This window comes from Daldinia childiae (assembly GCF_008694065.1).
Source record: "Daldinia childiae strain JS-1345 chromosome Unknown Scaffold3, whole genome shotgun sequence".
NCBI classification, from domain to species: Eukaryota; Fungi; Ascomycota; class Sordariomycetes; order Xylariales; family Hypoxylaceae; genus Daldinia; species Daldinia childiae.
This window is the reverse complement of record NW_022984644.1, coordinates 5,119,572-5,133,261: the sequence shown is the minus strand read 5'-3', so window position 1 is coordinate 5,133,261 and position 13,690 is coordinate 5,119,572. Positions and strand designations below refer to the sequence as shown.

General features: G+C 46.6%; 3 protein-coding genes across 3 annotated transcripts; 1 reads left to right on the top strand and 2 right to left on the bottom strand.

Annotated features, from left to right (window-relative positions):
• Nucleotides 1-1,247: 1,247 nt before the first annotated feature.
• On the top strand, nucleotides 1,248-2,324 carry GL218_04110 (uncharacterized protein; the record flags this gene model as incomplete). The annotated part of the gene is made up of 4 exons (XM_033580693.1): nucleotides 1,248-1,398; nucleotides 1,458-1,886; nucleotides 1,957-2,108; nucleotides 2,223-2,324. 4 exons carry the CDS (start codon nucleotides 1,248-1,250, stop codon nucleotides 2,322-2,324), a joined length of 834 nt encoding a protein of 277 aa, XP_033436968.1.
• Nucleotides 2,325-2,802: 478 nt separating this feature from the next.
• Nucleotides 2,803-5,093, bottom strand: GL218_04109 (Transmembrane 9 superfamily member 7; the record flags this gene model as incomplete). The annotated part of the gene is made up of 3 exons (XM_033580692.1): nucleotides 2,803-2,821; nucleotides 2,886-4,929; nucleotides 5,012-5,093. 3 exons carry the CDS (start codon nucleotides 5,091-5,093, stop codon nucleotides 2,803-2,805), a joined length of 2,145 nt encoding a protein of 714 aa, XP_033436178.1.
• A 1,359-nt stretch (nucleotides 5,094-6,452) lies between these two features.
• Nucleotides 6,453-13,608, bottom strand: GL218_04108 (uncharacterized protein; the record flags this gene model as incomplete). The annotated part of the gene is made up of 3 exons (XM_033580691.1): nucleotides 6,453-9,859; nucleotides 13,017-13,501; nucleotides 13,565-13,608. The coding sequence occupies 3 exons, from the start codon at nucleotides 13,606-13,608 to the stop codon at nucleotides 6,453-6,455; spliced, it is 3,936 nt and encodes a 1,311-aa protein (XP_033436179.1).
• Nucleotides 13,609-13,690: the final 82 nt, after the last annotated feature.

The window sequence follows — 13,690 nt, the reverse complement described above, 5'->3', positions numbered from 1 at the left end:
GCAGCATGACGGGTTGGAGTCTAGCTCGCGATGACTGAGGTCTTGGGGCCCCTGTGCATAGATATGGATACATGGAATAGCTATATGGAATAGCGAGGCATGACATAGAGAGAAGTGTTGTATACAACAATTGCTAGCGACCCCTTTCCCATTGCATCTGTTTCCAATCTGGTTTAATTTTTTACTATAACAAATTACTAGTTTTTTGAAGTTCGGCTTCAGCATAAGACTGTTTTAACACTTAAGACACTGGTAAGTTGGAATTCACATGCGGAAATATAATGGCCTAGGTGGCGTATATTGTCAATTTTCTTCCCATTTTGTTTTTTTTTTTTTGCTTTTTCATTCTAAACAAACCCCAACACTCGTTTAATACGGCATTGCCGCTACGATTTCCATGCAGATCTACTTCTGAGGCCAACTTCAGCTAGGAGATCCCCTTTATGAAAACTTTCTATGGTGCGGTTGTCAATTCGATATACTCCAACTCAATATCATAGTAAAATTCAGATAGTTATATTGAATAAGCGTAGACAATAATGTACACGTTATGAGTTCAGCAGCAGATTCCAATAACCTCGGCTTCGAGAGTTCTGAACCCCGTAGATCAACACGACCGGGCGCGCTCTAGTATCTTAGTGGCGTTCGCCCAAAGCCACCATCGATGCATCTAAGATAGTCCGGCAGGTCAGCTAAGTACGGCGTCATCCACATCTACCAAGGAACGGCCACTTGTTCACTTGACATTATCAAATATGTACAAAGCTACCTACCGGCTTGATTCCCTAGAGCTGACTGGATGACAGTGGATACGCGGAATACGCGGAATACGCGGAATGGTAGGTTACTCTGATCGACGAATGGCTGGAATGATGAGCTTGGTGCTGTGTATGTATGAATGAGACTTTTATTGCACACACAGTACGCTTTAAAGGAGGATCTCATGGCTTCCCCAGGTTTTTGCTTTTGCTACCTACCTACCTTAGGTATTCTTGTAGCTAATAATATTATATATGTAATTACTCACGCGCTAGGTCGAGGATCTCAAAGTTGACATGTGCCCTCTGTTGTCAGTGCTGAGGCGTATACACGCGATCTTCTCGTGTGTTGATTACCGTACTCGGCTATACACTCATCCATTCCATTTGACTAAAGTGATTCCTCTTAGATTTCTCCAACCAAGTTTTTAAACAAAAGATTTCGCAACTTACACACTCCAAGTCATACCATCTAATCCCTCGTCCATCATGTCGAACCCGGCCGATCCCGCGACAAAGCCCACAGAGCACAACCAGGTAGTCGCGAACCCTCTCGCACACTTCAAGGCGATTCCATGGTGTGCAGCGCTCCTCTCAGACCCGGCTATCCTTGATATTGGCGTGCCGGACAGGCGACCGTGTACGTATCATCGAAGAACAAAGTTCTTACAACATAGTTACTGACTCTTATGATCGCAGTACCCAACGGCGACTCCAGCCTCGTGCGCAAGACTATGAACAGTCCCACAACCTCCCGCGCATGCGTGACTTTCTATCGACTCGTCAAGCCCACGAAACCCAAATCCTCCTCCTCATATCCTTCCTTCGGTGGCACGGGAGAAGTGTCTCCCGCCGGGGGCTCGGCCCCATCCGATAGCAATAAAAGCAGTCGTAGCGGCAAAGGAGAGGATAAGGAAAAGAAGGAGAAAAAATCGCTGTCCGCTTCAGAAGCCATTCTAAGCGGTGGCGGCAAAGAAAACGGCGAGAACCCGCGGAATCCGTTCGTGCTGTTCAACGCCCTGGTCGATCTAGGAGAGGACTGCCAGAGCTTCCCGGGCGTTATGCATGGCGGGATGCACGGGCTACTTATGGACGAGGTCATGGGGACGGCTGCGAATGCCCAGACTGGTAAGTCTGCTCCGTTTTATATATCTCCCTCCCTTACCTGCATAACCTACCCCCAACATGTTATATATAGAATCAGATACGCTGAAGCAAACTACTAACAAAGAAAACTGTAGCAAACGGCGCGTATACGGTTCGTTTTACAACCCATTATCATCGCGCGATTCGGCTCCCGCAGATCCTACTGATCCGTGGGCGCGTGGTGCGGAAAGAGGGTCGGAAGATGTATGTTAGGGGCACGTTAGAAGATAAGGATGGTGAGCATTACTTCCTATTTCCTCCCCCTCAATATAGGAAATGTATATAATCTTAGCTGGCTCAAATGCTAATATCTCACAGGAAACATTATGGCTGAAGGTGACGGGGTCTGGCTCGCCATTGAACGGAAGTCTGGCCAGAGCAAGCTATGAGCGAGAGACTGAGCTAGTCTCTGGAGGTTAGACGAGCAAGGATTTAAGTCGTATATATTTGTTTATTCCACGCAACAATTTTATACGCATATTCTTTTCACCCAAGCAAGCGCTATACGCATCGTTGGCAAGAAACAAGTTAATTTTTCATATATCCATAGCTTGAAGTATATACAAATGTATAACAATGCTATTACAAGTTGACTTATATCGTGTAGATTGATTAGAGTCGTCAGTAACGACATGTCGTAAGGAATCGATGGGACTCGAAAGCCCTGATATATTAGACGACGGCTTAACAGAAGGTGGCAACATCTTCGAGACACTCAGGCTCAAAAACCTACGCCAGCCTTTTATCCAATTAATATGGTCGAAACATCGTAATAGGAGTTTAGCACCGCCAAAACAAGCTTCCAAATATATATGAAAGCCATAAAAAAAAAGCAAAGATATGAAATATTATATCCATCTCATTAATACGTTGTCACGTTCGCTCATTGATTAATCATCTAGTCTGCCTTAATAGCACTGAAAACAAATGTTAGTAATGCTATAATTCGTCATAATATAATGGTAAGATTGATGTGCTCACCCATATATCCTCCTGACGAATGCATACGCCGTCAGGAATCCCACGGTGCCAGTAAGAAGTCCGTACACACAGCACGCCATAAAGCTATATACGAAGAACAGCATGGAGCTCACGAAGCCCGATATATGCAAGTTGGCAAAGTAGTACCATATGCTGTATAGAAACACCCATATGGCACTTCCGCCGCCCACGAAAAAGGATTGCCACCACCAGTGATAGTTCTCGGAGCAGAGCTGGACATAGATAGTCACAACTGTGACCTCGGCAATAGTTAGGATCAGGATAACGGAAACGACAGCGAGGAAGCCGAAGACGTAGTAGTACCCGCTCTTATCCTGCCATAGCGACTGGAATACGAAGAGAAGCTCGATGAAGATCACAGCAAATGGAACTAGGCCGGCAAGGAGGATTGACTGTAATTTCTTGGCATACCAAGCTTGGTTGGGGACTTGACGAGGAATGCTCGCAGTCTTGGTAGGATGTTCCCATGCGCCTGTACGGACGAATCCATACCAAGAGCCCAGATAAACTAGTGGGACCTGAATGCAAAGCCATAGGAGCACAATAGCTATCAGAGTTCCGAATGGTATAGCAGTGCTAGAAGCTTGTGCCCAGACGAAGAGGTTTAGTATAAAGATCAGACCAAATAGTAAACCAGGAAATAAAAATGCTGTAACAAGAGCATTCTTCCCGAAGTCCTTTCCGTCAAAAGTCTTGTATACCCTTGCGGAGAAGTAACCAGAGAAGACACCTGCAAATACGAAGAGGCCGAACCCAGCGCTGAGGAAGCCACCGCGAAAACTGGGGTTCAAGATACCAATAGCACTTAGCAAAACCAAACCAATGGCCATGAATAAGAGCTGCATGCCTGACCCGACAAGTGGAGCTAGTAGATGACCATACTCGGGCTTCCTGAAGACATCCGCATGTAAAAGCTTCCAGCCCGTGACATCCTCTAGTGCTTCATCATCGGATGCCACTTCTATTTCGTTATCCACATCGGCTTCTCTCTCGAGGACGCCAAATCCTGCCTTTTCAGATTTAGGACTACGCTTGCCAGACTTTCCCTTGCGTAACTTGCCCTCTTCGATAGAACCTTCCTTGTATCCTTTGATGTCGGACCTGATCGTCTTAGCCAAGATCATGAGAACGATACCAGTGAGCAGGCCACAGATAATCAGGGAGTTAACGATAGCTAGCCAGTGGATTCGAGAGCCCTCCTCCGAGTTAACGAAATATAAATCCCAACGACGGTTCCATTCGATCGACTCGTCTTCGCGGAAGTACACAGAATACGAGTACGGGATGGAGATAGTATCATCATCATCGCCTTCTTCAAGCGCCGCGGGGTGGTAAGACGAGCGGGGGTGCAGCGTTTGGAAATCGGTCGTTTTATTTGGGGCCATGTAGAGTTCGAAGCGATCCTCAACATCGTGAAGATCGGCAGGGCAGCCGTTATCTCGCTTGACATTTGGGCCAATACTTTTGGTATAAACCTCAAAACCGATGACTACTTTGCCTCCCTTCTCGCCGGCTCGACCTGACGCCGCCCTGTATCGAATAACGATGGTGTGGTGGTTATTGAGGAAGTAGCGCGGCTTTCCGGTGCTTGACGAGTAATCGGTAAAGCCAAGCTTAAAGCCGGCAGCATAATACTTTCTCGACTTGTCGACGGTAACGAAACTAGTGGCGCCGGGTAGATTGTCGACGATCCACTCTACCACGTATCCTTCCCTAACCAGTTCCTTGGCTCTCCTTAGATCTTTTCTTGTAACCACTTGCTCGCATAGAAAACTACATTCTTTGTCTTGTCCCATGGTAAGATCAATGTCTGAAGTCATAATCCGGTCACCACGAAGAACTTCTCCGAGATTGAGTGAGATGCTCTGGCCACTTAGTAGACCGGGACCATGGCTCTTACCCGTGGGCGGGCAGACGAACGGTAGATCGTAGTAGGCATATTGTAGTTGCGTATTATCGGAATAGACTTTATTAACGAGTAAAGGGATATGTTCGCCTTCCTTGTAACTCTTTACCGACCAACCTGTGTTCGTATAGAATTCGTTAGACGTCGCATACTTGAATTGGGCGCATCGACATAGACTGGGCGCCTAGATTCAGCTTACCCGGAATATAGAAAGCATGAACTTGTGAAACTATAAGAAGATAAAGTAGCCATTTCAGACTATTCCTTAGGGATTCGCCCATTTTGCGTATATCCTCCTATCGCTATTGCGTCTCGAGATACATCAACTCGGTTAGCTTAGCAAGGTATTAGACGTCTGGCTTTCGCCTAGATTCACTACTTCGCGCGAGAACTTCTAGGTAGAATTCCGTGTTATACGGTCTGCGGATCTGTTAAGTGACTGTAATGAGTTACTAGCAGTTATGCTGCGACGTGAATGAGAACGTCGCGGAATCCTATTGCTTTAACTCGTTTCGCGGCTGTAAATAAAACGCCACAAAGGACGGTAGAAGGATGGGTTTAAACGAGCGTAATGGGTACTTAGTACCACCTAAAAGGACAAAACGATGTGAGGGATGATCTTTTAGCTGAAGACTGATGCTGACGCTGGTCTTGCGGCACTGCTTTTGGCTCGTTGGGCTGATCTTATGGTACCATACTCGGAACAAGGACTAATACGTTCTTTATTAGAGAGAAGTGGTGTTGAGTCGAGACCGGAAAAGAGAGAGATTATGATTACTGTAGTACTGATCGAGACATCGGGAAAAAGAAAAAGAAAGACAGCAGAATGGGGAGAGAGGAACAAGTACCCCCTTGTTATCGTGCCAGTTCTACTACAGTATCTGCATATGTATTGTACAGTTTACAGTTTACAGTTTACGAAGCCCCCGTCGACCGATCGCGCTAGAATTTGGTTCTTGGCAGATTCCTATATCCCTGTCCTCTTGTACACCTGTCTACCTGTCACGTCTTTAGAGTTAGGTGTTACCCCCCGTCGGGTGGCTCCGCAGTGAAGCCGTTATCTATCTGCCCCGGACCATGTACATAATAATCTACCTATACAGTATAAACTATCTAGATCTCATATACACTTACAGTGCGTAAAGCAGAGCGTAACCTAAACATCCTAAATATAGGCACATGACAGCTAGGTTCTATATGTAGGTACATATGTACATACGTACTATAATTCGTATTGTCAAACGCTTAAACTCACGGGTAAAATGCTCTGCAAGAAAGTTAAAATTATTTCGAAAACGCTTATTTTAAACTTCAGTTCGTATCATATCATACATAGGTAGGTACCTAGATAGACCCGGTATATCAGAAAGCTAATCTGACAGCTTTAATTTACTGCTGACAATCTCCTAACATGGCGCCACGGGGAATGCTCAGTCAAGCAGGCTCACGTCGGATCACACATGCAAGCCTAAGTAAATCGGGTAGTATCCAGAAATCAGAGAGCCTATCTATTTAGGAAGTTCTATTAAAGGCCTTGTGCAACATGGGGTATACCTCTCCGCCGGCTATGCAACGAACTCCAACCTTGGTCATTCCGTCGTATGTTTTCTATGTACATTTTAGTTCACGTGTCTCCTCCTTTACAGGGTGATAATATCTAGCTCTGAGAAGTCTGGTGGCGCGCGGCCGTATACAACCCGCACTTTGCTGTCGAGTGCCGTGCCCTCGTTCGAAATCCAAATGTGTTCACTGAATTCCCTCGTTCTTCTTATTTCATCGTCACTCACTCCCAGGTCGTCACGAGGAATCCATACAGTTGGTCGCTTTGCACGCAAAGCCGAGTGCATAAACGCACGCCTGACAAGAACGTCTCGTTCCTCAGGCATGAGATCCTCAATTTCATCGTGGAATCCGCCGTATAGAGCCTCACCAATGGCCCTCTGCGCCTCGAGATCCTTTTGTCGACGTTCTTCACGATACTTGTTGACATTCTTAAATCCCTTCTCTGCCTTGCCAAAAGTACGATCGTAGGTACTTTTACCGCCACGAGCTGCCCAGGTACTAGCGTGGACAATGCCCTTAACAGGCTTAAAGTTCGTAAATTTATTACCTCGCCCCGTCTTGTCATCAGCGCCATCCATAGAATTGTTTTGGCTTCCACCTTCGTGTATTGGCGAGGCCTCCTTGTCGGATATATCGTCGTCACGATCATCAAGGCCTAAGCGGCGGTCCTGAGCGCGCTGGAATGCTTCATCCCGTAGGACAGCTTCGTCCTCGAAGGTAATCGGCAAATATCGGAATAATGGCCCAAAGGACTTATTCAGGAGGATTTGGTATATGGCGGTCAGAAAGATTGAGACGATCATGATGATGGCTTGCGGTGCACATGCAACTTCGCCATTCTCGTCTCTAACAAGAAAAAACAGACCGACAAGGCACAGCTCCATTACGTAAAGCCCTGTGAAGGTTTGGTTGATGGCCTGCGGATATAGCACACCACCAGTGTCGCTTGTGAAACGGTTCACGTATATCATGCTATATCTATTTGCCATCCACAGGAGACTGAAGGTGATGATGGCAAATATAGAGATGATTGGAGCGACGACTGAATAGATCAGCGCGATACAGGCGAAATTCGTATAGACCGGGAAGGTAGTTCCCCAATTCACTTCAGGGAGCTTAGTGTTGGTAAACCACTTGTTCCGGGCCGTCTTGTTCATAATTCTCGCGATGATGTACCAGTTGATGAGAGCCCCAATCTGCAGTAACGTACCCGAGCTCACACTGAGGGCCTGAAGAATCATGTAAGAGAAGAAATAGTTTGCAGCCTTTGGTAAGTTTTCTGCTAGGAGATCCGCAATTCCAGTTGGGTTGTTGGCAATGTAGTCAAGTGTCTGGAGAACACCTGAAGCTAAGGAGACGACCAGGAATACCTGGACGAAGAGGAACGCGAAATAGAACTTCTGGACTGTTTCCGTCTTTTGAGATCCCGTCTTGGCTCCTTTAAAGCCAGCAAGGAAGCCCATGATAATCGGCACCAACCAGAGAAGAAGAGCGAGTAGAACAGCCGGCAGAACACCAGCAACACCAGATACCACGTTATGAATATTTTTGTTCTCGTCAATGAAACTCAGCCAGGGAAATTCGTCTGTCAGCGTGCTAACTTGGGAGATCGAGGACGTGAAGGCAACCGGGAACGCCCATAGTAGGATCATGCCGGCGACAAAAGCAACGGCGGCAGCAGTCCGAAGCCACTCCGACCACCAGCTAATAGCCATGTTTTCCCAGAGCACGTCATTAGGAGATATCTCGACAGTGCGAGGGGCCATATGCCTCGGAATATGATGCGTAACACTCTGACAAGCCATATGCGCGGCAACTTGGTGATTGAATTGAATAAAAGCCGACTTCATCAGTGGATACCGTTCTGGGTTCTTCTGGTCGGTATCGATCTCCAAGTTCAACCTTGCTAGTTCCTGTCTACACCAATATATTGTATCGACTTTCTTGTTGAGAAAAGGAAGCCCAGGTAGCCAGGAAGGGGTCCATTCAAATATCGCAAGACGATGAGTTGGTCGCTTAGACTTCTTAACCCACTTCTCCCATTCTGCTCCACCGTCCTTATCTTCTGTCCATTCCTCATTATAGGCTTTAGGGTACTCCACCGGTTCGAGCTCCGTGCCACCAACAAACGGGATAAATGACTTTATCTTTTCTAAGAGCGTTTTCTCTTTCTTAAATGGAAAGTCGTCGCCTTCGTATCCTTGGGGAACGGGCGACACGTATCCACCGGCCGGGGGTTTCCAAAACTGATACCATCGTATGGTTTCGTGTTGTTGCATATCCTCAAGAGTGTCAGCTTTGCGGGTTGTATTTCCGAAGTGTCGCATTTCAACGTTCTCTCCCTTTAGCATAGTATCCTGGGAAAGGGAAGAGCCATTGCGATAATGCTGTGGTTGTGATGTGGGCGGCCCCATAATAGGTTCTTCGGATCCAAGACCCTGACGATGATTTGAGCTCTGGGTCGACGGCCTGGGAAGGTCTTTCTCGTCCGGCAGCTGAATACGACGGCGGTCCGATCCCCGCGTAGGGGGAGCAGGCGATGGGCTCTGTGGCGTTCCTATCGCCACGAATCCATTTGTCGTTTCGATTTGATTGTCAATACCGTGCGAGATATTCTTAGCGCCTCCAAATATATCCTGTCCAGTCTTACCCATCGCATCAACACCCTTTCCAAACCCTCCAGTTATTTTTGAGAACCCACTTGTCACAAAGCTGCGCCCAGTAGATGGCCTATGGCTATCATGTTGGTGATCAGTCTTAACCTCTGCTTCAGCATCACCTAAATCATGTGGGACTTCGTGCCGGTCACCACTGCTTATGCCTTGGTTACCTTCGGCCTGCAATTTCGCTGCATCGTCCTCCCGCTTCTGACGCTCTTGTCTCTCTCCTTTGGTGGGTCGGTGGGATTTAGATACTTTACGCGCCTGTTTTTCATCCGCCTCCCTCTTCTTTAGTTGCTCTTTCTTCGCCATCCGAATCAGTTCTGTCAGGGCTTCCTCCAACTGTTTATGGATTAGGTCACGTTTGGAAATTTTCTCTAAGAGATGTGTCAAATCCCGCGTGAGCCAGACGTTTCGAAGTCCTCCTGGGAAAACATCAAAAAGGCCCTTGAGAGCCTCTTCATTTAGCCATTTGTCGGGAATACCGCTCACTAGGACAGTCGTCGCAGAAGCTCGTAAACGGTGTTCGGCAGTTGTTAACCAGTCCTGGCGGACTTTAATATAAACCCTCAATTCTGCAAAGAAAACACCGCAGACCCATATGATGACCAAGACTGCCATGACAAGATGCGCCCAATATCTGTTGGTCTGGTCCTTTCTCACATTGCCCCATGCCAACGTGTCCAACCCAGTAATGTTGGATTTCGGAGCGCTAGGGTCGCTATAATCAGCGCCCTGGGGATCGGTGGAATTGGTGCCTGGGTTATTCTCGGTGGTATTCGCTGAGAAGTTGCGACTGAGTCCGCCAACATAATTGACTGGCACTAAGATCGGGATTATAATGACGGCCATAGGTATGAATATGACGAGCAAGGTTTGTAGATATCGGAGAAAAAAGTACGCATCCAGGCCACATTTCTTAATAACCTCGCGATCCGGGAAGCGAAACACAGTACTAACCAAGCCCCAAGGACTGCTTGGTGGTGGTTCGGTTCGTTCTCGTTCTGGCACAAGGTATGTTTTAGGCTTGCTGTTATATAATACAACTTATCAGCATGTAGTTGGCAAAGGGTATATTAGGGGGTTCGCATACAATATCCTAGATAGCTTATTTCTCAGTAACAAGAAGAATCCCGTCTGAACGCCAAAGACTATCAACGAGACGTTCAGAGCAGTAACAAAAGCTATCAGTGTAATGCCCTGATTACGCTGGGCCGTGCCCTGATCTAGGAAACACTTGTTAGCACCATACGCAAACCTAGAATTAATTTGTATAATGGTATTGCAACTTACCCCCTGAATCCGGCATGCTGTCCCTCTAGGTCGTTAGCCGACCTAAAATCCAACCCGAAAAACTTGTCGCAGTGTCGTCCTCATACGTAGTCTAAATAAACGAACGGAGAGGGGAAATAGGGGAAGGTCAAGTGAGTTTAGGAATTGCGAGGGGTTACGAAACTTTGACGATGACGATTAGATAGGTTAGATAAGTTAGATGCGTTAAGTTATGTATGAGGTACGTAGGTATGTATTGTAGGTAGCGTACCTAAGGGAGATAAGTAGTAAATGCTATGGAAGTTTTATTGTAAACTGAACAAACAGGACAATTTCCACGTATAAAGACAGATGTGTAGGAATTAATTCAAGGAACAACGGCATGGTCGTAGTTCAGGTCGTCACGTAAAAAGGATTTCGATAATGAATAATGGATAAGGAGGAGAAACCGGCGGTTAGATTGAATTTAGAAGCCAAGAAGCTCAATCGATTTGACGAGACTTTGCACGATGCGTCAATGTCCTTAAAACCTGGATTGAGATTGACGAAGTACAACAACACGTCTTAGGTACATGTGATACGGTAGTATAAACAAGCGATTTTTGAGGTACTAATTCAGGTGAATAGTAGGTACATGATTTTCAGCAGATTTCTCCACATGTGGATATGCTCCCTCCCGCTTGCATCCAATGAATGAACCTGCTACATGGTTGTACAGCAGAAATTAAAAGACTGATGTCAGAGGCGCCTGCTCTAAATGACTTGGCAAGCTTAAAACCCCTGAAACGTCCCACTTGATAAGGTCCAGGTTCTTTTATCGTATTGCCGCTGTGCCGTTAAGGTAGTGTAATACCGCTTCATATTTCGGACAAGCTACGGAACACGCCGACTGTGATTGGATCCAACTCACGCGCGGCTGCTCTATGTATAATATTCAAGCGGTTACAACTACAGCCCCGATTACTATTCTCATTGGATTCGCAACGACCTGCGTTTAAGTCGGATATTCCTAGAACAAAGCAACGAGTGGTCGAGACCTCTAGACGAATTATTGTTCAATGTGGCGATACACACAATATGATCAAAAGTAGGTCTTAGACAACTCGGTGGAGCAGCTTACGAAGCAAGCGTGAGCTAGCTTCGTTCTTTAACGACCAAGAAACAGATCTTGGCTCGCAGAATTGATTAAGCTAAAGCCAAGAGACACATCATCATCAAAACTCAACCTAGAAATTAACAGTGCGGGATAGGAATTCCATACTTGTTGTTATTGATCTCTTTGAGGCCTCATCCAAGATCTGCAGGAGTTAAGATTCACCATTGTACAAGTCTCAATGTGGTTCACAAAATACGGCAAAGCGGCACAGATACACTAAAGGGGCTCGAGTTCTGATATTGCGTGCTAGGAGTACCGAGGAATCATGTCTTCTAAGGAAAGCCCACATCATCTATCTGCGTCTTGTGTATTATTCGAGAATTCAGATCGATCTACTGTTCTTATAGACATTCCACGTTCTATTGAGGAGGCTCAACTATTACCAGGACAAGTCCCTAAAATGCGTATTGTTTCTTCCAGTCCAATAGAAATACCGTGGAAAACGCCCGACCCCAAGAAAACAAGCCTAGAGCAGTTAGCCACACCCTCTGCAAGCATAACTGAATTGATGGTCCAAGAAGCTGTTAGATCTGCACTTGAAAAGGTCAAGCAGGACTATAAAGGACCATGGTATTTACCACGTGTTGTAAGGGACACAGGTAAAAATTGCGATGATAGGTCATATCTCAAGGAGTTACACAAGAGGAAGCGAACTTCGGGAGACCCGGCCGACATGGTACCGGAGTCTCTCATTCCAGATCAATCACACTACCTCCTAGGAACTATAGAATCTCAGCGGGGAGCCTTTATTGTAGATGCTCCCATGTTCGATTTAATGGTTCTTGATCCACCGTGGCCTAGTCGATCTGTAAAGCGGAAACGGAATAGCTATACTATTGCATATGATATACAGGAAGTCGGGGATCTCTTAACTCAGATACCTGTTGCATCGCACTTGAAAACAGACGGCCTTGTGGCTGTATGGGTCACTAATAAAGCTGCAATTCCTGACTTGTTAACATCTCCCCACGGAATATTTTCTGAATGGGGCCTCGAACTCGTCGGGGAATGGACCTGGCTAAAGATCACCAGTTCCGGGGATCCAGTCATAGACTTAGAAGCGCAGTGGAGAAAACCGTGGGAGAGGCTATTACTAGGTAGAAAGAGAAGCAGCTCGTTAAAGGCTCCGATCCCAAGCAGGGTGATCTTAGGAGTTCCAGATGTCCACTCAAGAAAGCCAAATCTGAAGCTCTTGTTTCGGAATATACTACCAGAGAACTACGCCGGACTAGAGGTCTTTGCGAGAAACCTCACTGCAGGTTGGTGGAGTTGGGGAAACGAGGTCCTATATTTTCAACAGGGCCATCACTGGGTAGACATAGCAAATGATGTATAGAGACATGGCATCGAACAAGTAATGACCGATCTTTTGCTCGCTTTGCAATGTGTATCTCACACGCAAGTCTGGCCCAGGTCATCCATAATCGCACAGTCGTCCTCTGTTATGCCTATCGAATAGAGACCTTAACCATTGCCCTCCCAGCTCCCCTCCATGCTTGAGAAAGCTTTTTTTTTTTTTTTAATCCTTCGTCATCCTCGCGTTTATTCCCTACGATTGAACCTCGGATCTAACTCCCTATCGTTCTCCCAGTTTCCATCCCTCAGTAACCTCTTCGCCTCCTGCTTCAGCGAAATTCTAGATTTCGACGCGCCTTGCTCGTCTCTTAGAGGAAACGTGCCGGTCTTTTCAGCGTTCTTCTGCCACTTCTCCTGCCTCTCCTGCTCCTTGCGCCGCCTCTCTAGCATTGGTGGATTCCATACGTCCAGGTTTTCCGGGGCATCGAGCCACTTGAACGGCTGGTGCAGTTCCACCGTCATCGTCTTGACTGGTGGTGGCCGGTAAATGCGATGATGCATCTTGGACTGCCGCGGCCGGCGCTGCGTCAGTTGCGATCGTACGCCTAGCACAGGCACATTATATGCGTGCAGCAGGTAGTCACGCAAGTCAAACTTGTTGAATGTTAGAGGTACCCTGAAAGAGGCGAAGTTTGGTGGTTGGTTATCTCGCGGTCGTAGGAAGGCGATCGTGTGATCGGGTCTGTGATGGGACCAATATTAGCTGCGAATGTAAGAGATAGCTAGGTAAGTCGGAAGCGCATACAAGAAGACTTGCTTCTTCCCTATCCGGAAGAACTTTGTCGCCATTGTGCTTCGATAGCGACTACAGATGAGATATAGAGAGATAAGATTCTATACAAGTCTGGACTTTTCACAATATTATCTTGAA